At 47.0% G+C, this 26,003-nt stretch overlaps 2 protein-coding genes across 2 annotated transcripts in view; both read right to left on the bottom strand.

Moving 5' to 3' along the window:
• Window positions 1-4,911, bottom strand: part of PRMT3 (protein arginine methyltransferase 3) — a 142,474-nt gene extending 137,563 nt beyond the window's left edge. The window contains exons 1-2 of the mRNA XM_077453436.1: window positions 4,759-4,911; window positions 2,068-2,191 (exon numbers count right to left, since the gene is read on the bottom strand). Of these exons, the coding sequence (XP_077309562.1) occupies window positions 2,068-2,191; window positions 4,759-4,780 (146 nt within the window). The 5' untranslated portion in view covers window positions 4,781-4,911. The remainder of the gene's footprint in view (window positions 1-2,067; window positions 2,192-4,758) is intronic.
• An 8,018-nt stretch (window positions 4,912-12,929) lies between these two features.
• On the bottom strand, window positions 12,930-19,077 carry LOC143929556 (protein HTATIP2-like). Its single transcript, XM_077453434.1, has 4 exons — window positions 18,980-19,077; window positions 16,170-16,347; window positions 15,196-15,257; window positions 12,930-13,592 (listed from the first exon to the last, which is right to left on the bottom strand). Exons 1-4 carry the CDS (start codon window positions 19,075-19,077, stop codon window positions 13,370-13,372), a joined length of 561 nt encoding a protein of 186 aa, XP_077309560.1. The 3' UTR covers window positions 12,930-13,369.
• Window positions 19,078-26,003: the final 6,926 nt, after the last annotated feature.

Here is a 26,003-nt window from a genome sequence, read left to right as displayed (position 1 = left end):
CGAGATATCCAACACAAGAGTGTTATTTAGGGTGTGATGGCCAACTGGACAATTATAGAGGCACCAAACCCCCCCCCCCCCCCCCGACACCTCCAGAGGGCCCACAATAGTAACACATTCCCACACCTCAACACCCACAAATGTTGATCCTGATGCATTTTTTGCAGCAGACACAATAATAACCCCCAGCATTGGTGTCAACGGACACAATAATAACCCCCAGCACTGGTGTCAGCGGATACAATAATAACCCCCAGCACTGGTGTCAGCGGACACAATAATAACCCCCAACATTGGTGTCAGCGGACACAATAATAACCCCCAACATTGGTGTCAGCGGACACAATAATAACCCCCAGCATTGGTGTCAGCGGACACAATAATAACCCCCAGCATTGGTGTCAGCGGACACAATAATAACCCCCAACATTGGTGTCAGCGGACACAATAATAACCCCCAACATTGGTGTCAGCGGACACAATAATAACCCCCAACATTGGTGTCAGCGGACACAATAATAACCCCCAGCATTGGGGTCAGCGGACACAATAATAACCCCCAGCATTGGTGTCAGCGGACACAATAATAACCCCCAGCATTGGTGTCAGCGGACACAATAATAACCCCCCAGCATTGGTGTCAGCGGACACAATAATAACCCCCAGCATTGGGGTCAGCGGACACAATAATAACCCCCAGCATTAGTGTCAGTGGACACAATAATAACCCCTCACAATTCTAGTCTAGGAGTCATCCAAGTCCCTAAAACCAATGCCCCCCCGTGTGGCTGATATCTAATCTCAGCATGGGGGTAGAGTCACTGCACTGCGCCACCAGGGGGCACCCATGGGTATCATCCAGTATTGGGGGGTATCACCCAGTATTGGGGGGGGGGGCTGTCAGTATTAGGGGGTGAGGGTATCATCCAGTATTAGGGGGGCATCAGCCAGTATTGGGGGGAATCACCCAGTATTGGGGAGGGGCATCATCCAGTATTAGGGGGGTATCAGCCAGTATTGGGGGGAGGGGTATATCAGCCAGTATTGGGGGGAGGGGCATATCAGCCAGCATTGGGGTGGTATAATCCAGTATAATAGGGGGTATCATCCAATACGATAGGGGGCATCTACCAGTATTGGGGGGCATATCAGCCAGTATTGGGGGGGTAATCAGCCAGTATTGGGGGGGTAATCAGCCAGTATTGGGGGGGTAATCAGCCAGTATTGGGGGGGGGTAATCAGCCAGTATTGGGGGGGGTAATCAGCCAGTATTGGGGGGGGGGGGTAATCAGCCAGTATTGGGGGGGGGGGTAATCAGCCAGTATTGGGGGGGGTAATCAGCCAGTATTGGGGGGGGTAATCAGCCAGTATTGGGGGGGGTAATCAGCCAGTATTGGGGGGGGGGTAATCAGCCAGTATAATGGGGTCGGTATCAGCCAGTATAATGGGGTCGGTATCAGCCAGTATAATGGGGTCGGTATCAGCCAGTATAATGGGGGGGTATCAGCCAGTATAATGGGGGGGTATCAGCCAGTATAATGGGGGGGTATCAGCCAGTTATATGGGGGGGTATCAGCCAGTTATATGGGGGGTATCAGCCAGTATAATGGGGGGGTATCAGCCAGTATAATGGGGGGGGTATCAGCCAGTATAATGGGGGGGGGGGGTATCAGCCAGTATAATGGGGGGGGGGTATCAGCCAGTATTGGGGGGGGGGTATCAGCCAGTATTGGGGGGGGTATCAGCCAGTATTGGGGGGGGTATCAGCCAGTATTGGGGTGGGGGGGGTATCAGCCAGTATTGGGGGGGGGTATCAGCCAGTATTGGGGGGGGTATCAGCCAGTATTGGGGGGGTATCAGCCAGTATTAGGGGGGGTATCAGCCAGTATTAGGGGGGGTATCAGCCAGTATTAGGGGGGGTATCAGCCAGTATTAGGGGGGCCAGTATTAGGGGGGTATCAGCCAGTATTAGGGGGGTATCAGCCAGTATTGGGGGGTATCAGCCAGTATTGGTGGGGTATCAGCCAGTATTGAGCGGTAGCAGTCAGTATTGGGAGGGGATTGTACCTGTCACAGAACAGGCAGCGCACGTCTTGCTGCAGTCCAGAGTCATCGTCATCCCAGGCGGCGTCATCCCCGTACTCATCCTCACAGTCCACCAGTTCTGGAGCGTCATCCGAATCGTCCTCATCTGCAACGGATTACAAAAATTTTAATTTCTTCCCACCGGTCGGGGGAGGGAGGGTCTATGGGGTTTTATTGCCATCTGTGTCCCCTACAGGCGAGACTTCCTGCCAGGACAGGAAGTGATGAAAATTCACTGCTATGGAGACCCAAAAAAAAAAAGATAAAAAGATACATTGTCAGTGGAGACACTTTGCTCTCCATGTCTTCCTGTCCTGGTCACAATGATTCCACTCATTGCTGTGCAGGTGTCACAGGGACAGGAAGTGAGGGAGAATCTCTCCAGTGGGGACAGACAGAAATTTTACCTCCAGTATCTAAAAGTGTGTAAAACCTCAGAGATGGGTCCCCCTGCCCCCCCCCCCCCCCAAACTGAGGGTCCTGTCCGGGTGAGGAGTCAGATAGATGCATCTTTATTGACAAAATAAATTGTTAACTTGCTGACTGCAATATATATATATATATATATATATATATATATATATATATATATATATACACACACACACACACACACTTTGCAAGAGGTACCAGTGCAGAAGTGAAATGCATACTTAAGCCACACCCACATACGTAAATGGTGTTCGCACCACACATGTGCGGTATCGCCGCGATCGTTAGAGCGAGAGCGATAATTCTAGCACTAGACCCCTCTCTCTGTAACTCTAAACATGTAACCTTAAAAATGTTTAATCACTTAAGCACCGCCCCCGTGTACATATTTACTGCGGGAAATCCTGAAAACATGACCTGTTGGGGGCGCTTTGAGAACTGGAGTTGAGAAACACTGATCTATGTGAACAAGGCAGAGCGCCGTTCTGCTAAGCAGGAACAGGATCTCCGTCTTCCTTCTGTAAAACCATCCCCCACACATTGAGAAAGCACTCATAGGGAGCACATTTACCCCTCTGATCGCCCCGGGAGTTAGCCCCTTCCCACCCAGTGTCATTAGTACAGTGACAGTGCATTTTTTTTTTTTTAAAAAGCACTGATGATTGTATTGGTGTCCCCAAAAAGCATCAAAAGTGTCAGTTAGTGTCTAATGTGTCCTTCGCAATGTCGCAGTCCCACTAAAAACCGCTGATCGCCACCATTACTAGCAAAAATAAAAAAAGTCCCTAAAAATATCCCATAGTTTGTAGGCGAGATAACTTTTGCGCAAACCAACCAATATATACGCTTATTGGGATTTTGTAGCAAAAATATGTAGCAGAATATATATTGGCCTAAATGTATGATGAAATTAGATTTTTTTTTATTGGATGTTTTATAGCAGAAAGTAATAAATGTTTTTTTTTTTTTGTTTTTTTTTTTTTAAATTGTCGCTCTTTTGTGGTTTATAGTGCAAGAAATAAAAACCTTAGCGGTGATCAAATACCACCAAAAGAAAGTTCTATTTGTGTGTGTGTGTACATAAATTTTATTTCGGTAGAGTATTGCACGACCGCACAATTGTCAGTTAAAGTAACGCAGTGCCACATCGCAAAAAAAAATGGCCTGGTCGGGAAAGGGGGGGGGGTAAATCTTCCAGAAATGCTTCGTCTATGGAGATTATTAAAGTGGAGCTCCGCCCACCGCTGCAAAAATGAAATGCCAGCGGCTGCACATCCTGCACACATACTGTACCGGCTGACTTTTAATAATCAGACACGTACCTGTCCTGGGGTCCCGCGAGGTCAGCACCGCAGCCGATGCCGGGTGCTGCCACCTCCATTGCGGGTAAGGGAGGCGTGGCCTTTCCAGTTTCACACCGGGGACCCTACTGCGCATGCGCGAGGCTCCCCTCCTCTCTCCAAAAGGTCCGGCGACAGGAGGGGGGAGGAGGGAGCCCGGTTGTGACATCAATACCCACGGCTGAGGCTCCGGACGTGGGAATAGGATACCTGTGAAAGATGGGCATGCTGTCCCCCCCCCCCCCCCGAAAGGTGCCAAATGTGGCACCAGAGGAGGGGAGGAGTACAAAGAGCGGAAGCTCCACTTTTGGGTGGAACTCCGCTTTAAGTACCATCGTTTGTTGCCATTCCACGAGCGTGCGCAAATTTTAAAGCGCGATATGTTAGGTATCTATTTACTCGATATAACATTATTTTTCATAGAATACAAAATAAAATTGGGATATATCATTTATTTTAATCTTTAAAGTGTGTTAAATCGCATGTGAAAGACCGATGAGCAAATACGGTGCGACATAAAATATTGCAACAACCGCCATTTTATTCTCTAGTCTAGGGTCTCTGCTAAAATATATAATGTTTTGGGGCTCTAAGTAATTTTCTAGCAAAAAAATAAATACAAATTACAGATTTTAACTTGTAAATAAAAATTGCCATAAAAAAAAAAAGGCAAACTGATCCCCAGAGCTCAGGTGACCTTCCACCATCCAATCAAAAGCAGGCAAAATGCTGTTTGTTATTTTATCCTCCATGGAGCTGCTGATTGGAGAGTCAGTCTGCAGAGTGAGCCCCTCGTTGCACTGATCTCCGGGGAGGATATCGCAGGTCACACCCGGGATGTAGATCTGACTCCCCGCACACAGAGGAACTACAAATCCCAGCACAGAGCCGCATCACTCACGTGTCTCCCTGCGCTGCGCCATCTTTCCCGGTGTGACAGTCTGCGGCCCCGCCCATCAACATCCGGCCTGCGAGAGCCATCAGATTGGCGACCCGTCAGAATGTGTAGCAGAAGTGACGTTCCGTCGCCGCCATCTTGCTACACCCCGCACGCCTCCATAGTAAGGATAGAGGGAGAAGGGGGATAGCGGACATCTTGTTACACCCACCGTAGTTTTGTATTTTACACGTATTTTTTAACAGTAAACTGGGTTTGTATACTGAAATACAGGGCTTAGAACTCCGTCTGACTATTAGATGTTACATTTTAAAAGCAGCGGCGATCCCACTCATCTCACAGGTTTGCTAATCTGACAGAAGTTAGCTGCTTTTAAAATTCAACATCTAACCAGTCAGACGGAGTTCTAAGTTCTGTATTTCACTATAGAAACTCACTTTACTGTTAAAAATAAGTGAAAAATGCAAAACTACAGTGGGTGTAACAAAATGTCCGCTATCCCCCTTCTCACTGTATTCTTACTGTGGAGGTGTGCGGGGTGTAGCAAGATGGCGGACGATGGAACGTCATTTCCTGTTACAATTTCTGACGGGTTGCCTAATATGACTAAACACCGGTGTTTCATCAAATTGGACGACCTTTCAGAATGTGTAACGGAAGTGACGTTTCGTCGTTGCCATCTTGCCACACCCCGCACCTGTCCACAGTAAGGATACAGCGAGAAGGGGGATAGCGGACATGTTGTTACACCCACCGATGTTTTGCATTTTACACTTATTTATAACAATAAAGTGAGTTTATATAGTGAAATATAGAACTTGGAACTCCGTCTGGTTAGATGTTGAATTTTAAAAGCAGCTGCATCCCGGCTCATCTCACAGGTTTGCTAATCTGACAGGCGTTCACTGCTTTTAAAATTGAAAATCTAAGCAGTCAGACGGAGCTCTAAGTTCTGTATTTCACTATATAAACCCTGTTTACTGTTAAAAAAAAAGTGTAAAACGCAAAACGCCGGTGGGTGTAACAAGGTGTCCGCTTTCCCCCTTCTCACTGTATCCTTACTATGGAGGAGTGCGGGGTGTAGCAAGATGGTGGCGACAAACTGTCACTTCTGTTACACATTCTGACGGGTCGCCTAATCTGAAGAAACACCGGGAACACGCCCACTGACTCACATGGGTGGGGAGAGAACACTTCCCTTGTTGCCATGGAGAGTTTCCGACCAGCATTCCGTCAGAGAGATACAATGTGACAGATTGGAGCATCCAAATTAGAAACATTCACAAAAACGCACTCCAGATCCACTTCTGCATGCGCGTTTTAAACGAGTTTTTGGCCGGGACCCCTCACGGGGCTGCCCCAGTCCTGGAACCAGACCAGACCCCACGGGTCTCACGAACTCCTCTCCTCTAACACGTGACCCACACCCCTCAAGTACCACTTCCCAGACTCCTCAGCGGGCCCCGGCACGCGCACTGATTGGTTCAGAGAAGGCCGATACCTAAACATCCAACCAGACCTGGTTCTGGCCTGTCATGTGCACCACACCGTTCACATGACCAGGCAGAACTTCCAAACACAGCCCAGCCAGACTGGTGTTAAGGCCGTTCTACTCAATTAACCCTCAGAACCCCACTACTGTTCTGAGGCAAAAACGAAATTTACATGTGTGTGACATTTTATTCAAAAGGAAGCCTCATCTAAAGATGATGCACCAGAAAGACCACAAACAGTTTGTTGAAGACAAGCAGACTAAGGAGATGGATTACTGGAACCATGTCCTGTGGTCTGATGAGACCAAGATAAACTTTGGTCAGATGGTGTCTCCAACATCCACCAGCTCTGTGATGTCATCATGGAGGAGGGGAAGAGGACTCCAGTGACAACCTGTGAAGCTCTGGTGACCTCCATGCCCAAGAGGATTAAGGCAGCGCTGGAAAATAATGGCGGCCACACAAAATATGGACACTTTGGGCCCAATTTGGACATTTTCACTTAGGGGTGTACTCACTTTTGTTGCCAGCGGTTTAGACATTAATGGCTGTGTGTTGAGTTATTTTGAGGGGACAGGAAATTTACACTGTTATACAAGCTGTACACTCACTACTTTACATTGTAGACAAGTGTCATTTCTTCAGTGTTGCCACATGAAAAGATAGAAGAAAATATTTACAAAAATGTGAGGGGTGTACTTACTTTTGTCAGATACTATATATATATATATATATATATATATATATATATATATATATATGCACACGCATTGGAATCTATTTATAAAACATTTGTGCAGACTGTACATTTTACCGTATGTTTTTGAATAGATTAACTTCTGCATCACCAGCTCCAACTAGTGGTCAAAATCCAGTATTGCTTTCTGAAATGTCTCAATGAGAAAATATATCACATTTTGACCACTAGATGGAGCTGGTGATACAGGAGTTAAAGTGGATGTAAACCTCAGACATCAAATATGAACAATGCCTTGTGGGAAATGCCTTGGAATCAATGGGAGTAAAGAATGTCTCATCATTGGTGTCATTTGGAGGAATAGTGCCCCATCATTGGTGTCAGTGGGAGGAATAGTGCCCCATCATTGGGGTCAGTGGGAGGAATAGTGTCCCATCATTGGGGTCAGTGGGAGGAATAGTGCCCCATCATTGGTATCAGTAGGAGGAATAGTGCCTCATCATTGGTGTCAGTGGGAGGAATAGTGCCCCATCATTGGTATCAGTAGGAGGAATAGTGCCCCATCATTGGTGTCAGTGGGAGGAACAGTGCCCCATCATTGGGGTCAGTGGGAGGAATAGTGTCCCATCATTGGGGTCAGTGGGAGGAATAGTGCCCCATCATTGGTATCAGTAGGAGGAATAGTGCCCCATCATTGGTGCCAGTGGGAGGAATAGTGCCCCATCATTGGTGTCAGTGGGAGGAATAGTGCCCCATCATTGGGGTCAGTGGGAGGAATAGTGTCCCATCATTGGGGTCAGTGGGAGGAATAGTGCCCCATCATTGGTATCAGTAGGAGGAATAGTGCCCCATCATTGGTGCCAGTGGGAGGAATAGTGCCCCATCATTGGTGTCAGTGGGAGGAATAGTGCCCCATCATTGGGGTCAGTGGGAGGAATAGTGTCCCATCATTGGTGCCAGTGGGAGGAATAGTGCCCCATCATTGGTGTCAGTGGGAGGAATAGTGCCCCATCATTGGGGTCAGTGGGAGGAATAGTGTCCCATCATTGGGGTCAGTGGGAGGAATAGTGCCCCATCATTGGTATCAGTAGGAGGAATAGTGCCCCATCATTGGTGTCAGTGGGAGGAATAGTGCCCCATCATTGGGGTCAGTGGGAGGAATAGTGTCCCATCATTGGGGTCAGTGGGAGGAATAGTGTCCCATCATTGGGGTCAGTGGGAGGAACTGGACCCCAAGGGCTGGATATAGGCAGGAAAAAGGCCACATCTGGCCCCCGGCTGTAGTTTGCAGACCATTGCTCTATAGTGTGCTTTTCTCAATCCAGAGCACTAAGTGTAATTCCTGTCTGCTGCCCCCTTCCTTTGCTATCCTCATGAGTCCCTTCTGACACATTGTCCTGACACCAGGAGACAAAAAGTTGATGGGGGAGAGGGAGCTCCAGGCACACAGCCCACGATTGACAGCCTCAGCTCTGTTCCTATGTGCCGTGGAAGGGGGTGCGGTGTCCCTTCCCCCCAATCAGCTCTCACTGAGTGCAACTTCAGCTCCCCGTCTCCTGTTTTCTGAAAGCTCAGACAAGCTGTATAAATTCTGGTCTTTGAACGTCTGTAGAGAAGAGAAGGCTGCAGGTACAACTTACGTAGGGGGATTTGTTTCATCTCTGTGCATCACCTGAGGCCGGTCACCTCACTGGCTGCCTTGGTGGGTTTACAACCACTTTAATCTGTGCAAAAGGTGACATTCAGCTCGGCTGGAAGGAATGTTTAGGATATTCGTCCAACGAATGTTTTATAAACAGACCCGGCATGGAGCATCCCGAGAGATTTCCTCCTATCAGTGAGCATGCTCAGAAGGGGATTTTTTATTTATTTTTTCTCAATAACTTACTGCAAGACTGAAGGATTTTAGGCGTTTATTTTATTTCCACGTTATAAATTCCATATATATATAATTTATTTATATATTCTGACAATAAATTGTTTCTTCTTCCAATCCCTTTATACCATAAAAATCAAGAAAAGAAAAAAAAAAAAAAAAAAAACACACATATTCCATATTTATTATACATTCATATATTCTAAACAATAAAATTAATTCTTCCTGAAATCCCTTCACAAAAATAGTAAATTAAAAAATAAAGGCACCCGGACGTCCGGGGATGAGGAAGGTTGGCCACACACACCAAGAACCGTTTTTGATTGTAATCGTTCGTTCTTTACAATAGAACCCGAAAGGCGAAAGGTTTTGGTCTTGGATGGAGAGAGGAGGAGGAGTTATAACCCCTCCCCCCCCCCCCTTCTGCTTCCCCCACTGGGGGAGATTTCCCTTCACTTCCTGTCCCCCCCCCCCCCCGAGCCGCAACAGGAAGTGAGAGGAAATCCCTCCATAGTGAGGAGTCACCAGAAGTAGAAAAGATGTAGCTGGATAGCCGCCGGCTGTGCAGTTAGTCTGTTTACCAGCCTAGATGCTATGATTTTAATTACATTTTTGAAATAAAGTTGAATAATTCGGAGTGCGGCTATCCAGCTACATCTTTTCTACTTCAGTTCCTTTTGCAAACAGAGCCGGCACCCTGTGGGGTTGTGGCGACAGCTGTTTTGGGAGAAGTCATTACCTTAGAGCGGTAATTCTTTGTATTTATATCAGTGAGGAGTCACCAGAACTTGTGTCCCCATTGGAAGGATTCCCCCCCTCTATCTTCTGTTCTGGTGACAACCCACAATTAGTTTTTTTTCCCCCTTTCAGTGATACCCTGTTTCCCCCAAAAATAAGACCTAGAGTGATTGTCGGTGATGGCTGCAATATAAGCCCTACCCCCGAAAAAAACTCCCTAGTTAAAGTCCTTGTAGGTCTTATTTCCAGGGTAGGGCTTATTTTTGGGGAAACAGGGTAGGGCTTATTTTTGGGGGGTAGGGCTTATATTGCAGCCATCACTGACAATAACGCTAGGTCTTATTTTCAGGGTAACAGGGTAGGGGGTCACCAGGATGAATAGAGAGGATGAATCTGCCTGATGGGGGTAGGGGGGGCACAAACCTGACAGCTGTGCTAATCCCTGTACACTCCTACTGAAGAGTTAAGCTGCTTGTGGACAGTGCCCGGTCAGCAGGTGGCCACACTGTCTGGACGGGCGGGGTCCACAGAATTAAAAACAGAACATTCCCGATCACAGGAGACGCCCCCTGGTGGCATTTCCCTTCAGTGTTATATTTGCTATAAGTGATCTGGGGCAGATTCCCCTCTGATGAGAGATGGATACCAGCAATAAAGCAAAATGTTTTTAACCACTTGCTTACTGGGCACTTAAACCCCCCTCAGTCCCAGACCAATTTTCAGCTTTCAGCGCTGATGCACTTTGAGTGACAATTACGCGGTCATACAACACTGTACCCAAATGAAATTTTTATCATTTTTTTCCCACAAATAGAGCTTTCTTTTGGTGGTATTTAGTTACAGCTCGGAGTTTTATTTTTTGCTAAACAAACAAAAAAAGATGCAAAAAAAAAAAAAAAAAAAAATCATGTTTTAATAGTTTGTTATAAAATTTTGCAAACGGGTCATTTTTCTCCTTCATTGAAGTGCGCTGATTAGGCGGCACTGATAGGCTGCATTGGTGGGCACTGATGGGCTGCATTGGTGGGCACTGATGGGCTGCATTGGTGGGCACTGATAGGCTGCACTGGTGGGCACTGATAGGCATAGTTAAGGCGGCACTAATAGGCACAGATAAGGCGGCACCGATGGGCACAGATAAGGCGGCACTGATGGGCAAAGATGGGCACAGATAAGATGGCACGGATGGGTGGCACGGATAAGTGGCACGGATGGGTGGCACGGATGGGCACTGATAGGTACCACAGATAGATGGGACTGATGGGCACTGATAGGTGGCACTGATAGGTGGCTCTGATAGGTGGCACTGCTGGGCACTGATGGGCGGCACTGCTGGGCACTGATGGGCGGCACTGCTGGGCACTGATGGGCGGCACTGGGGTGCAGCACCTGAGGCAGATTTTGGGTGGCACTGTGGGTGGCACTGCTGGGTGGCACTGTGGGTGGCACTGTGGGCACTGCTGGGTGGCACTGTGGGCACTGCTGGGTGGCACTGTGGGCACTATGGGCACTGCTGGGTGGCACTGACAGGGGGGCACTTACTTTATTTCAGGATGGCACTGCGGGTGGCAGGTGGGCACTGGCAGGGGGCAGGTGTCCTTTTAAATTGCTGGCCGTGATCGGGACTGATGTCCCGAACACGGCCGCCGGCGATCGGCTTTTTTTTTTTCTCCTCGCGCTGTAAGCGCGAGGAGGAATACTAGCCGATTACCGGCTCCGTTTTATCACATGATCAGCTGTCATTGGCTGACAGCTGATCACGTGATAAGGGGTCGGGATCGACCCCTTACACGGATCGGTGATCAGGCGAGTCTCACGGACTCGCCGATCACAGAGCGCGCGCAGGCCGCTCGTAACCGGGACTACGTCAATAGACGTAGTCCCGAAAATGTGGGTCCGCGCTATTGCCGTCATTTTGCAATAGCGCGGATCCCAAGTGGTTAAAGCACTTAAAGGGTAAGTACGCCTGAAAATAAAGTGCATTTTTCCTTTTTGCCCCCCCCCCCCCAGACCCCAAAGACCCGACCTAACCCATCCCTTCCCCTTCACAGATGCATACTCAGTGGCGGTGCGTCTATAAGGGCGCCGCCCCCTCTCTGCAGCCACCCCCCCTCTAACACCAATATATAGATTCATGCATTGCACAAATCTAACTATGGCCGCCGCTGCCACCCCCCTATTCAGGCGCCCGGCCCCTTTTCGGGCGCAGGGTGCCTGAATTACAGCGGCGGGGGGGGGGGTTTGAAGCACCTGATTGGAGCCATAGGCTCCAATAGGCATAAAAAAAAGTGACCATGCTGGGATCTCTCAGGTCACTCTGCTGTGTTAGAAAAGCGAGTGAATATTCACTTTCCTAACAGTAAACCACCTCTCCGCCAATCAGGTGCTCGGATCTGTTACCCGTCACCTGACTGGCTGAAATGACAGGCACTGTGATTGGATGCCAGGCATCCAATCATAGCAGAGGACGGGAAGAGAGGAAGGGAGAAGACGTCGAGGAGCTGTCCCACTGAGACAGGCAAGTGCAGATGGCGGGCGGGGGGGGGGGGCACAGTGGCAGCATTTCATATGGCACAGTGGCTGCGTTTTATGGGGCACAGTGGGAGCAATTGATGGGCACAGTGGCGGCGTTTGAAGGCACAGTGGCTGGCAATTGATGGGCACACTGGCTGCATTTTATGGGGCACAGTGGCTGCATTTGATGGTACAGTGAGGCTGCACTTGATGGTACAGTGAGGCTGCACTTGATGGTACAGTGAGGCTGCACTTGATGGTACAGTGAGGCTGCACTTGATGGTACAGTGAGGCTGCATTGAGGCTGCAATTGATGGTACAGTGAGGCTGCATTGAGGCTGAAATTGATGGTTTTTTTTTCAGAATTGTTTGCGACACCCCCCCCCCCCCCCCAAAAAAAAAAAAAATTTGAGCATCAGCCGCCACTACACACACTTAACTCCATCTGACTGCAGTTCCTCCGTTTGCTTACATCCAGCAGTCTTCACTGTTCTGACTGCACCTTGCAAATGCCCAGCAAGTGCCCTGTAGACTCCTCTGGGGCTGTCCCAAAGGCCAAAGACAATCGAATTAGAAGTCTATGAGGACGTAACGCGCAGGGGTTGGCCAGGGTAGTGAAGACTTGTGGCGCTTAATGTAAAAAAAAAAAAAAAGTTGGATGAAAGTAAGCAAGCATCTGTAGAGGGGGGTTAGGCAAGTCAGGGGGCAAAAAATAATAAATGCTTCTCGTTTTAGAGTGTGCTTCCCCTTTAAAAAAAAAAAATTATCCTTAGCACCACTGACAGGATGGGCCCCACCCTGGCCATCCCTGCAACATGGACTGGGCACGGCACTGGGTAGCACCAAAGCCACAACATTTAGAAACAAGAATATTTTTTTAATTTAATTTCACCTCTGGGCATCTGTGGGCCAAACCCGGCAAATAAAAGCAGAAGTAATGTAGAGGAGTCAGAAGACTCACTACAGTTCAATCATAAGGCCACCTCTTTCCTTTTGTCCTTAAGAGAGTGCAATTTAAAAGAAGCAAGATAATAAGTTTTATCAATAGTGCTTACCAGCAATAAGCACGTGCGCATGCCACAAGGGGCGGAGCTTGTATAAAAGGGCGTCAACACCAGAGCACCACGAGGCCACGTGTAGCCACAATCCCAAAATGTCACCCAGACTAGACTTGTACCCATAATCCCTTTGGTGCAGCAAAAGTTATTCCTCATTGTCACGCTCAAGTCATGTACCCATAATGCCTCAGTGTGGCTGATGGCAGAGGATCTACCCCCAATCCCTCGCTCGTGACCTCTAGCTCTTCTCTCCCCCCAGTTTCCCCAGGTTGTGAATGGCTTTGTTTTCCAGAAGCTCCACCTTCTTCTCACTCGGGATGATGGCGTTATTCAGCATGGCTTTCACCAGGGTGGTGATGGGCACGGAGTATGCGGTAGGAAACATGTAGGAGATGGGGACCATCATCTTCCTCGTAAACCACTCAGCTGGGCGTGACTCTTGCCGGTCACAAAGAAGTACGCTGTACAGAGAGCAGAAGGAAGCTGGGTTAAAGGTAGGCTGCATTCGGAACGTGGCCAGGCCACGGACATTACAGTTTACAACAGAAGCATTGTAGTCCCTCAAGTGACTCAGCAGCTCAACTTCCCAATGCTTCTCCTCCAAAGTGTCTCAGCAGCTCAGCTCCCACTCCCAGCAGTGACTCAGCAGACCCCTCCTCCCAGTAGAAATGCTGAGGCTCAGCTTTCCCTCCCAAATGTGACTAAGCAGCTCAACTTCCCAATGCTTCTCCTCCAAAGTGACTCAGCAGCTCAGCTCCACCCTCCAAGTAATGATCCGGCCACTCAGCTCTCTCAACGCAGAACTGACCCAGAAGCTCAGCTCCTCCCCTCAGCAATGACAGAGCAACTCGGTTTCCCCTGCTCTTCCCAATAAAAATGTTGCAGCTCAGTTTCCTCCTCCCAGCAGTGACCCAGCAGCTCCGACTCTCCCCTTGCTTCTTATCCAAAGTGTCTCAGCAGCTCAGCTCTCCCTCCCAGCAGTGATTCAGCAGATCCCCCTCCTCCCAGTAGAAATGCTGAGGCTCAGCTTCCCCTCCCAACTGTGACTCAGCAGCTCAACTTCCCAATGCTTCTCCTCCAAAGTGACTCAGCAGCTCAGCTCCACCCTCCAAGTAATGATCCGGCCACTCAGCTCTCTCAACGCAGAACTGACCCAGAAGCTCAGCTCCTCCCCTCAGCAATGACAGAGCAACTCGGTTTCCCCTGCTCTTCCCAATAAAAATGTTGCAGCTCAGTTTCCCCCTCCCAGCAGTGACCCCGCAGCTCCGACTCTCCCCTTGCTTCTTATCCAAAGTGTCTCAGCAGCTCAGCTCTCCCTCCCAGCAGTGATTCAGCAGATCCCCCTCCTCCGAGTTGAAATGCTGAGGCTCAGCTTCCCCTCCCAACTGTGACTCAGCAGCTCAACTTCCCAATGCTTCTCCTCCAAAGTGACTCAGCAGCTCAGCTCCCCCTTCCAAGTAATGATTGGCCACTCAGCTCCCTCAACCCAGAAGTTCAGCTCCTCCCCTCAGCATTGACAGAGCAACTCGGTTTCCCCGCGCTGGCCACACAGCTTCCTCAACCCAGCACTGGCCCAGAAATTCATCTACCCCCTCCCCCGCCCCCAGCAGTGACAGACCAATTAAATTTCCCCCTCAAAGAAGTGACTCCCCCTTGCTTCTCCTCCAAAGTGTCTCAGCAGCTCAACTCCCTCCTACCATCAGTGACTCAGCAGCTCAGCTCTCCCTCAGCAGTGATTCAGCAGCTTGCTCTTCCCAGTAAAAATTCTGCAGCTCATTTTCCCCTCTCCCAGCTGTGAATCAGCAGCTCAGCTCCCCCCTCCCAGCAGTGACTCAGTAGACCCCTTTTCCCATTAGAAATGCTGCAGCTCAGCTCCCCCCCTCCAAGCTGTGACCAAGCAGCTCAGCTCACCCCCCCCCCCCCTCCCAGCTGTGACTAAGCAGCTCAGCTCCCCCCTCCCAGCAGAGACTCAGCAGACCCCTCTTCCCATTAGAAATGCTGCAGATCAGTTCCCCCCTCCCAGCTGTGACTAAGCAGCTCAGCTCCCCCCACTTCCATACTCACGCTGGTCTGAAGATGGTGTATCGTTCAAATCCTATTTCTTCTACTTCAGCTTCAACCTCTCCCTGACAAAAAGAAAATAAATATATTAATATCAGGTTCTGACAATTAATATCCCCGGCTTCCCTGTGCCCTCTGCGAGCTCCGGGACATCCATTGTACTTTTAGGCTTGGGGGGGGGGTGCGTCTTTTTATCGATCCCCAAACTGTGTGTGTGGGGGGGGGGGGTCTTTGACTTTGAGAGGACAGAGATCCCTGTCCCTGCTTAGCAGAAACACAGGATCTCTGTCTTCCCTTGTCACAGAATGGCGGTCTGCCTTGTTTACAGACCGCCGTTCTGCCTCTGGTCGGGACCCTCTCATTGGCTCCCGTTGTGGCCAATCACAGGGGAGGGATCTGGTCGCTGGTGGCACAGCTGACACGGAAGAGCGAAATCGCATATCCGTACGTAACTTCGCACAGGAGAGCCCGGATTTTTTTTTCAAAATTTTCTGTCTTTTTTTATTTATTTGTTTAGCAAAAAATAAAAACCTTAGAGGTGATCAAATACCACCAAAAGAAAGCTCTATCTGTGGGAAAAAAATGATAAAAATTTCATTTGGTTACAGTGTAGCATGACCGCGCAATTGTCAAAGTGCGACAGCGCTGAAAGCTCAAAATTGGTCTGGGCAGGAAGGCGTTTAAGGGGATTTTTAACATCAGGGGGCCAAGCAGGTGGGGTCCAAATCATGTGATCACTGTGATTGGCCGTCATACTAACCACATGATCAAGACCCCATCCTATCCACTTGCCAGCGGTGGAGGCCGCAGCGCTAGGGGCGCGCACAATTCAGGGCGCTCCCACGCAAAGCGTTGCCGGCTCTACACCTAGACAGTATGAGAATGCTACCACATATACAAACACCATCAGAGGGAAGGGGAAGAATTCTCTAAAAAAATCGAATGAAACAGCATTGGTCGTTTCGCAGTCAGCTGACCTTCACCCGGAGGTAGAGGAAGCTGCTCTCTTTGTTGGCTCCCTTTGACGATTCCAGATTGAAGTGTTTGCAGCCCCCCGACTTCGCCAGCTGTGCAGACTTCACCACGTAATCGTGATCCACCCGGATAAAGCCAGCCTGGAGGAAAAAAAAAAAAAAAAAGACATTACTGAATGTTCTGCCACGTTACCTGACAAATTTCAGCTCCGCCTTCCTCAGCAGCTTCAACCAATAACAGACATCTGCAGTTTGTTTCGTTTCGTTCAGTTCGGAGGAATTTTTCGTTATTTGGAAATTCGGATGTATCCAAAATTTCCGAATTACAATAGTAACAAATTTAAAAGAATCAAAAAAAATAAACTAAATGAACTAAAAAAAAAAAAAACTTAAATTTGAATTGGATTGGAATTTAAAATCAAATTTGAAAACAAGAATAGAATAAAACAGAACTGAAAATAAAAAAGAATAGAAAAGAATAGACTAGAAAAGAAAAGAAAATGAGAATGGAATAAAATAGGAGGAATAGAATATAAAAGAATAGAGCAAAAAATAAACTAACAGCATAGAGTAGAAAAGAATAGACTAAAACAGAACAGAAAAGAATAGACTACACAAAGTAAAACAGAATAGAACAGAATAGAAAATTAAAGAAGAGTATTAAGAGAAATATATATTATATTATATTATAATATATATATATATATATATACACACATATATATATACACACATATATATATATATATATATATATATATATACATACATACACACACACACACACACACACATATACATACACACACACACATATACATATATATCTATATATATATATATATATAATTATATAAATATAAGAGTATTAAGAGAATATAAGAGTAAAATAGAATATGAATTAAAGGAATAGAACAGAAAATAGAATAGAAAAAAATACAATAGAATAGAACAAAATAAAATAGTAATATAACCGCCTATTGTCGTCTTCCGAAATTTGAATTATAAATAGATTAGACAAGAAAAAAAAAAAAAATTATATATATATATATATATATATATATATATATATATATATATATATATATATATATATATATATATATATATATATATATATATATATATATATATATATATATATGAAAATAGAAAAAAAAAAAAACAATAGAATAGAAAGAATGTAACTGTCTTCGGAAACTTGAATAGAATAAATGCAAATTCAAATCTTAATAAAAAAAAAAAAAAAAAAAAAAACTGAAAACGAATAAATGAAAAGAAACAAACCAAAAACTAATTTTTTCGTTCTGCCAATGGAAATCTGGATTGTGCAGCGAGTTCTGGATCAAACATATTGGTGTAAAACAAGCTAGAGATGAGTGAAATGATATCGGTGTATGTAATCTGATCTCTCTAGATCTATACAGAGGAATTAGAACCTTCTTCCTCCTGTTTGTGACGCCTTTAGTGATATAACGATCTACAGTATCTCACAAAATCAAGAGTGAAAGAGGACTCCAGTGACAACCTGTGAAGCTCTGGTGACCTCCATGCCCAAGAGGGTTAAGGCAGTGCTGGAAAATAATGGTGGCCACACAAAATATTGACACTTTGGGCCCAATTTGGACATTTTCACTTAGGGGTGTACTCACTTTTGTTGCCAGCGGTTTAGACATTAATGGCTGTGTGATGAGTTATTTTGAGGGGACAGGAAATTTACACTTCAGTGTTGTCACATGAAAAGATAGAAGAAAAGATTTACAAAAATGTGAGGGGTGTACTTACTTTTGTGAGACACTGTATATAGAGGAATCAGGACCTCCTTTCTTTTGTTTGTAGTTCTGGCCAACACTGTACCCCCAAGTATTATACTCCATTAGAGTATTAATTTTCTCCTAAATGCATTACTATTTAGAAATGTTGAACTACTTTGACCATATTGGTCTCTGTTCTGTATAAACCCCATTAAGGACCACACTTCGATATCTATCCTTCAGCCAGCTACCTATCCACTGCACCATCCAAGGGTTAAGTGCTTTCTTCTAAATCTTTATGTATACATTGTGTGGAATTGTATGAAAGCCTTTGTTGAAATCAAGATTTATTTCCCGGCTGTGTCAACAGCACTGCCCTATTTCCCGGCTGTGTCAACAGCACTGCCCTGTTCCAAAACACGCGTTATGTCAAAAAATTCAACCAGGTTATGGTGACATCAGGAAAGCCACGCTGCTTTGGATCATTGTGCGTTTTTAGATTATGTTTTTAGGAGATATTCGATTTATGTTACTACTACGGATGGTGAACTCACTGGCCTGTAGTTGTCAGCTGCTTCCTTAATGCCCTGCTTGTCAATGGGTGCACCTGTCTGCCAGTCATGGGGAACTTCTTCCATTAGAAGATGATGAAAGAGATCAGTTAAATGATCCACCATCTATACCCCGAGTTCAGTTAGAACCCTGGTGTCATGACTTAGGAATCTGTTCCCACCAGGGGCAGAGAAGCTGACCAGAACCTAGGGTGACTCAGCTGGCCACTCATTTAGCAGTGGTGCAGTGCCAGTACTAGGCCTGAAATATGAAATCTGGTTGCGGTTGAAGGCCTAGAATTTGATCTCCTCTGGTTGTAGTTTGAGAATATGATCTCCTCCAGTTGTAGGCCTAGAACAGGCCTCAATTTGTTTTAAGTGTAGAATATGATCTCCTCGATTTGTAGTTATAGAATATGATTTACTCTATTTGTAGGTCTAAAATACAATATCCTATGGTTAAAGGCCTAGAACATGATTTCCTATGGTGCGAAGGTCTAGAATACACTTTCCCATGGTTCGAAGGTCTAGAATACACTCTCCCATGGTTCGAAGGTCTAGAATACACTCTCCCATGGTTCGAAGGTCTAGAATACACTCTCCCATGGTTCAAAGGTCTAGAATACACTCTCCCATGGTTCAAAGGTCTAGAATACACTCTCCCATGGTTCAAAGGTCTAGAATACACTCTCCCATGGTTCAAAGGTCTAGAATACACTCTCCCATGGTTCAAAGGTCTAGAATACACTCTCCCATGGTTCAAAGGTCTAGAATACACTCTCCCATGGTTCAAAGGTCTAGAATACACTCTCCCATGGTTCAAAGGTCTAGAATGCACTCTCCCATGGTTCAAAGGTCTAGAATACACTCTCCCATGGTTCGAAGGTCTAGAATACACTCTCCCATGGTTGAAGGTCTAGAATTACACTCTTCCATGGTTGAAGGTTTAGAATACACTCTCCCATGGTTGAAGGTCTAGAATACACGCTCCTATGGTTGAAGGTCTAGAATACACTCTCCTATGGTTGAAGGTCTAGAATACACTCTCCTATGGTTGAAGGTCTAGAATACACTCTCCTATGGTTGAAGGTCTAGAATACACTCTCCTATGGTTGAAGGTCTAGAATACACTCTCCTATGGTTGAAGGTCTAGAATACACTCTCCTATGGTTGAAGGTCTAGAATACACTCTCCTATGGTTGAAGGTCTAGAATACACTCTCCTATGGTTGAAGGTCTAGAATACACTCTCCTATGGTTGAAGGTCTAGAATACACTCTCCTATGGTTGAAGGTCTAGAATACACTCTCCTATGGTTGAAGGTCTAGCATACACTCTCCTATGGTTGAAGGTCTAGATTACGATCTCCTTTGTTTGAAGGCTTAGATCCCTTCTGGTTGAAAGCCTAGAATATACTCTCCTCTGGTTCTAGGTCTAGAATATGATTTCCTCTGGCTGAAGGCCTAAAATACTATCCCCTCTGGTTATAGATCAGAGGTCCCCAAACTTTCTAAACCAAGGGCCAGTTTATTGTCCTTCATACTTCAGGGGGCTGGACTGCGGCCAGTTGAAGTAGAAAATGCCCCAGTGTCAGTGGGAGCAACAATGTGTCAGGCTTAGGCGTAAGAAAATTACATTAATATTGCAGTATTCATTAGGAAGTGGAATAGTACTCCATCATTGATATTGATTGAAGCAATAGAGCCCTATTGATGGTATCTGTGGGAGGATTAGTGCCGCCCCCCCCATCATTGGTGATAAATTGGGGGACTATTGCAGCATCACTGGTGTCAATGGGTGGAATGGTGCCCTATCGTTCGTATCAGTGAGGGGAATTGTACCCCATCATTGGTGTCAATGGGAGAAATGATGCCCCATTGTTGGCGTCAGTGGAAGTGGGAAGAATTATATGCCATATTGTTGGTGTTAGCAGGAGAAATAGTATGAGGAATAGTGCCCCAAGGGCTGCATAAAGGGAAGCAAAGGGCTGCATCCGGCCCGCAGTCCACAGTCTGGATACCACTGGTCTAGAATATGCTCTCTTCTGGTTGTAGGTCCAGAATATGATTTCCTCTGCCTGAAGGCCTAGAATAAAATCTCCTCTGCTTGTAGGTCTAGGATACCATCTCCTCTGCTTGTAGGTCTAGGATACCATCTCCTCTGCTTGTAGGTCTAGGATACCATCTCCTCTGCTTGTAGGTCTAGGATACCATCTCCTCTGCTTGTAGGTCTAGGATACCATCTCCTCTGCTTGTAGGTCTAGGATACCATCTCCTCTGCTTGTAGGTCTAGGATACCATCTCCTCTGCTTGTAGGTCTAGGATACCATCTCCTCTGCTTGTAGGTCTAGGATACCATCTCCTCTGGTGTAGATCTAGATCTAGATCTAGAATATGATCTCATCTCGTTGTAGGCCTACAATGTAATCTCCTCTGCATGCAAGTATAAAATATGATCTCCTCTGGCTTTAGACCTAGAATGTAATCTCTGATCCTGTTTAGAAGTGCAATTTGAAAACTCCAATTACTGTTCAGCGGGTTGAAGTCCCTCATACATAAAACCTTTCCCTTCATTTTCATTTGAGTTATCTCACCAATGCTCAGGTTATCACATTCCTCAAACTGTCCAGGGGTGTCAGGATATTACACCAATTCTATGTAAAGGTCCCTCTTTGGTCTGTAGGAAGTCTAAGCCCCTGTATACACGGTTGGAGATTTCGACAACCAAATCCGTCGGATTTTGTCTGTCGGATCTTGTCCGAAACTGTTGCATACACACGGTCGGAAAAAGTTGTTGAAAAATCCGATCATTCAGAATGTGATGACGTAATTTCGTTACAATGGGACTACGTTCAGGCTAGTAGCCAATAGCTTTGATGTAGGAATTTGATCTGAGCATGCGTGGCACTTGGTCCGATCAAAATTCTCTACACATGATCGGAGTATGTCCGATCGAACCAGTTGGTCGGGAAATATTTCCGACAAGTTGGAAATTTGGGTCCGACGGAGATTCAGACGGAATCAGTCCGATGCATACCACACACAGTCGGATTATCCAACAACACGGTCCGATAGGACACATTCCGACCGTGTGTACAAGGGCTTAGAGGGCTTCAAGTAGTTAATTTTTTCCTTTTAATGGTATCTTTGGCATACATGGCAACTCCACTTCCCCCCTTTCATGTATAGTGTGTACACAAAGCCTGTCTATCCTGTATGGTGTGTAACCAAAGTTGCTCTGCAGCTTGCTGTGTCACCTCTCACCCCAAACCTGCACATTGATCTTTGAGGCTGTATTCACACTTCAGCGTTTTGAATCGTGGGCAGATTTGGAGCGATTCTTCCCGCGTTTTGAAAGCGCCGATGTGCGAATGACAAAATCGCGGGACTCGCATTTGAGATGCCATTCATTTGAAAGACACCTCAAAATCGCAGTGTGGGCCTGCCATGGCTGTTACGCGATAAATCGTTTCTGCAATCGCAGCAACCCGCTTCACAGGAAACACGTCGCTCAAAAAAGTTCAAATCTGCGATTCAAAATGCTGAAGTGTAAATGCAGCCTAATGCCGCGTACACACGATGAGAGCTTTTGGTCGGAAAATGCGACCGTGTGTATGCTCCATCGGACCGAAAAATTGAGAACATGCTCTCAATCTTTTGCTGGCCGAATTCCAGCCAGCAAAAGATTGAGAGCATGTTCTCAATTTTTCTGTCGGAAAAAGTTCTGATTCCGATCGTCTGTAGCAATTCAGATGCGCAAAATTCCTATGCATGCTCGGAAACAATTCGACGCATGCTTGGAAGCATCGAACTTAATTTTCTCGGCTCGTCGTAGTGTTGTACATCATCGCGTTCTTGACGGTGGAAAGTTCAGAGAACGTTTGTGTGACCGTGTGCATGCAAGCCAAGCTTGAGCGGAATTTCATCGGAAAAAACATCCAAGAAAAATCCGCTCGTGTGTACGGGGCATTAATGACTATTATCCCACTGTTGCAGTCCTCCCTGTCCACCTTAAAGATGCCCCATTGCCTTTCATTCAAGCTCCTCATGTCTGAAACATGTTAGTTATGGATTACAGGTCTAACTAGCTAACCACAGACTGAATAACCCATCAGATTTCTAGTGTGTGGAGATTATTGGAAAAATAATGTTAAAATTGACAAATTTCAAGAACAACATAAAACAGTTTGTATTAAAAAGTGTATCCAATGCCAACATTTTCCTTGGTTTTGGATGGAGTGTGAAACGATCAAAACAATTGGAAGAAAATAAGATCCGGGAGCGCTAACAACATCCCGTTTCTTTATTTGCAGCCAAACAAAAAGGTAAAAACAAACAATGGATAGTTTATCTTGCCAAGGATCGTGTCCCGAGCAATAAGTAAAGTGAGCTGGTTGCTTGGAAAATGGTCATTGGCCGGATAAACATAATTCAATTTGCCGTGAGCGTTCCCGAATCTTGCTTTCTTTGGATGGCTTTTGTGGGACACTGTTGGGGGATTGGGGGCAATATGGAAGAAACTACAGGAGGCTGGGGGGGTACTGCGGGAGGCCGGACAGCACTGTGGGGGGTTGAGGGCTCTCAGGGGGCACTGTGGTGGGTTGGACAGCACCGTGGGGGGCCGAGGGCTCTCAGGGGGTACTGTGGCAGGTTGGACAGCACTGTGGGGGGCTGAGGGCTCTCAGGGGGCACTGTGGTGGGTTGGACAGCACTGTGGGGGGCCGAGGGCTCTCAGGGGGCACTGTGGTGGGTTGGACAGCACTGTGGGGGGCCAAGGGCTCTCAGGGGGCACTGTGGTGGGTTGGACAGCACTGTGGGGGGCCAAGGGCTCTCAGGGGGGCACTGTGGTGGGTTGGACAGCACTGTGGGGGGCCGAGGGCTCTCAGGGGGCACTGTGGCAGGTTGGACAGCACTGTGGGGGGCTGAGGGCTCTCAGGGGGCACTGTGGCGGGTTGGACAGCACTGTGGGGGGCCGAGGGCTCTCAGGGGGCACTGTGGCGGGTTGGACAGCACTGTGGGGGGCAGAGGGCTCTCAGGGGGCACTGTGGCGGGTTGGATAGCACTGTGGGGGGCCGAGGGCTCTCAGGGGGCACTGTGGCAGGTTGGACAGCACTGTGGGGGGCTGAGGGCTCTCAGGGGGCACTGTGGCGGGTTGGACAGCACTGTGGGGGGCCGAGGGCTCTCAGGGGGCACTGTGGTGGGTTGGACAGCACTGTGGGGGGCCGAGGGCTCTCAGGGGGCACTGTGGCAGGTTGGACAGCACTGTGGGCGGCTGAGGGCTCTCAGGGGGCACTGTGGTGGGTTGGACAGCACTGTGGGGGGCCGAAGGCTCTCAGGGGGTACTGTGGTGGGTTGGACAGCACTGTGGGGGGCTGAGGGCTCTCAGGGGGCACTGTGGGGGGTTGGACAGCACTGTGGGGGGCTGAGGGCTCTCAGGGGGCACTGTGGGGGGCTCAGGGGCACTATGGCCCAATATGGGAAGCCGAGTGGCACTATGGGAACCGGGAGGAACTGTGGCAGGTTAAGGGGCCTGCAGCTGACTGGAGGCCAAGGAGGAGGGAGGTGGCGGCCCAGCAGAGAGAGGGTAATGGGCCCATTGGTTGAGGACCATTGATTTAGGGGATTTTCAGTTTATACCCTTTGACCGAATGGACAGTTAATCTGTGTTCCTGTCCATTGTACATATTTGGATACATTGGTTCATTGGCTCCTGACTATAATGCTGAAAGGGTCTCTATCCTGACTAACTACACTCTATTTCTAATCCGTAGTTATTGTTTCATGGACGCCATGGTCTGTGGAGTCCAGCGCTCTTTCTCCAGTACAAAGCTCTTCTTTTTGGCTTTGCACCCAAAGCACCATCCTGGGAGCTTACAATGTAATAAGGAGGGGCTGGCAGAACAAAAAAAGGTAATAAGTGTGAGGGATGAACTGATAGGACAGATCATGTGATTGCTCTGACAGGCAATCACAGCAGTCACTTAATTGGAATGCCTGCCTCTGCCTACACCTCCTGGCATTTCGTTCCACTTAAAGGGCCGGGAGGTGGCAGGGGGAAGACGTTAAGGAAAAAAGAAAAAAAAAAATTCTGAAAAAGATACTTAAACTTGTAAAAGTTTAAATAAAAAAAAAAAACATATATCATACCTCCACTGTGCGTTTTGCACAAAGTGACCCCAATCCTCGTCTTCTGGGGTCCCTCGGCGGCTGTCTCGGCTCCTCCCCGCATGAGCCAATACCCTTCTGGGAAGTGCTCTCCCAAGGGGGTTAGGTTGTGGGCGCCCGCTCCCGTGCGATACACTTGGCGGCCATAGCCGCCGAGTGTACCACACGGCCTCACCCCCCCCCCCCCCCCCGCCGCGCCATTGATTTCATTGACAGCAGCGGGAGCCAATGGCTGTGCTGCTATCAATCATCCAATAAAGAGCCCACAAGAGCTGGGGGAAAGCAACGTGAGATCGCTCCCATGGAGATTCGAGGCTCAGGTAAGTAAAGCGGGGGGGGACAGAGAGTGCAAGGCGTTTTTTTCACGTTAATGTATAGGATGCATTGGGTGAAAAAACACGAAGCTTTACAACCCCTTTAACGTGTATAACTAATAAAGATGTGCAATCCAAAAAAAACAAAAAAACAAAGAGGCATATACAAATGCCAGCATGCCCTACAATAAACCAATGTGCTCCACAAATGCAAAACAGAAAACAAAAATTGATAAAAATGCGTAGTCCAAAAAGTGCTCCAATGTGACCAATCAGGACGAACTTCTCAGAAGGACAAAACGATTTTTCTGTTCATCAAAACAACATTTTGTTTGATGAACAGAAAAATCGTTTGTTGATTGTCCGGATTGTTGACACCACATTTTTATAAATTTTTGTTTTCGGTTTGTATTTTTGCATTTGTGGAGCCCATTGGTTTTATTGTATCGCATGCTCCCATTTGTATATGCCTCCTCGTTTGATTTGTTGGAGTGCACATTAGTTATACACGTTTATGGACTGAATATTTCATTTTTGTTTTTTTTTTAGATGCAGCACCTTTTCTTTTATACATGTATTCGACATATATATATATATATATATATATATATATATATATATATATATATACACGGTTTTTGTTTGTTTATGGGGTCTAGCGCAGATATCCTGCCACACATTTTTTTTTTTTTTTTTAACACGGAGGTGAGCGCTGAGCCACCTTTCATATCGTCACTTTTCTGATCGCACAACAAACTGCACAGAAAATGCTTGCTTTGGCGTGCGTTTCAGAAACATGCTGCAAACACGCAACGGGCTGCATTGCCAATTAATGTGAATGGCAGCACAAGCATAGCAGGTGCACGCTTGCCGCATGTTCTGTCGTGCAACAAACATGTTGTAAACACACCGAAAAGCGGGGCTACACTGCAATTCAAAAAAGTACAGGAGCTTCTATGGGGCCCTTTGTCGTTGGGCATCTCATTCAAAATAAATAGGCTGTCCTATGCACAATGCACATTAGGGGGCCCGTTCACGGGCAGGCAGAATCGCTG

This window comes from Lithobates pipiens, unplaced genomic scaffold (genome assembly GCF_037356315.1).
Source record: "Lithobates pipiens isolate NorthernLeopardFrog02 unplaced genomic scaffold, aLitPip1_a1.2 Scaffold_24, whole genome shotgun sequence".
In the NCBI taxonomy this organism is placed as follows: Eukaryota; Metazoa; Chordata; class Amphibia; order Anura; family Ranidae; genus Lithobates; species Lithobates pipiens.
Note: the sequence above shows the minus strand (reverse complement) of the source record. Positions and strands in the feature narration are given on the sequence as shown.

Coding starts and splice junctions, on each gene's coding strand:
- LOC143929556 (XM_077453434.1), bottom strand. CDS start 19,077: ATGGGAGAGTGTATTCTAGACCTTCGAACCATGGGAGAGTGTATTCTA. Junction 16,348..18,979: donor GACCTTCGAACCATGGGAAA/GTGTATTCTAGA, acceptor GTAACGTGGCAG/AACATTCAGTAATGTCTTTT. Junction 13,593..15,195: donor TACACCATCTTCAGACCAGC/GTGAGTATGGAA, acceptor CTCTCTGTACAG/CGTACTTCTTTGTGACCGGC.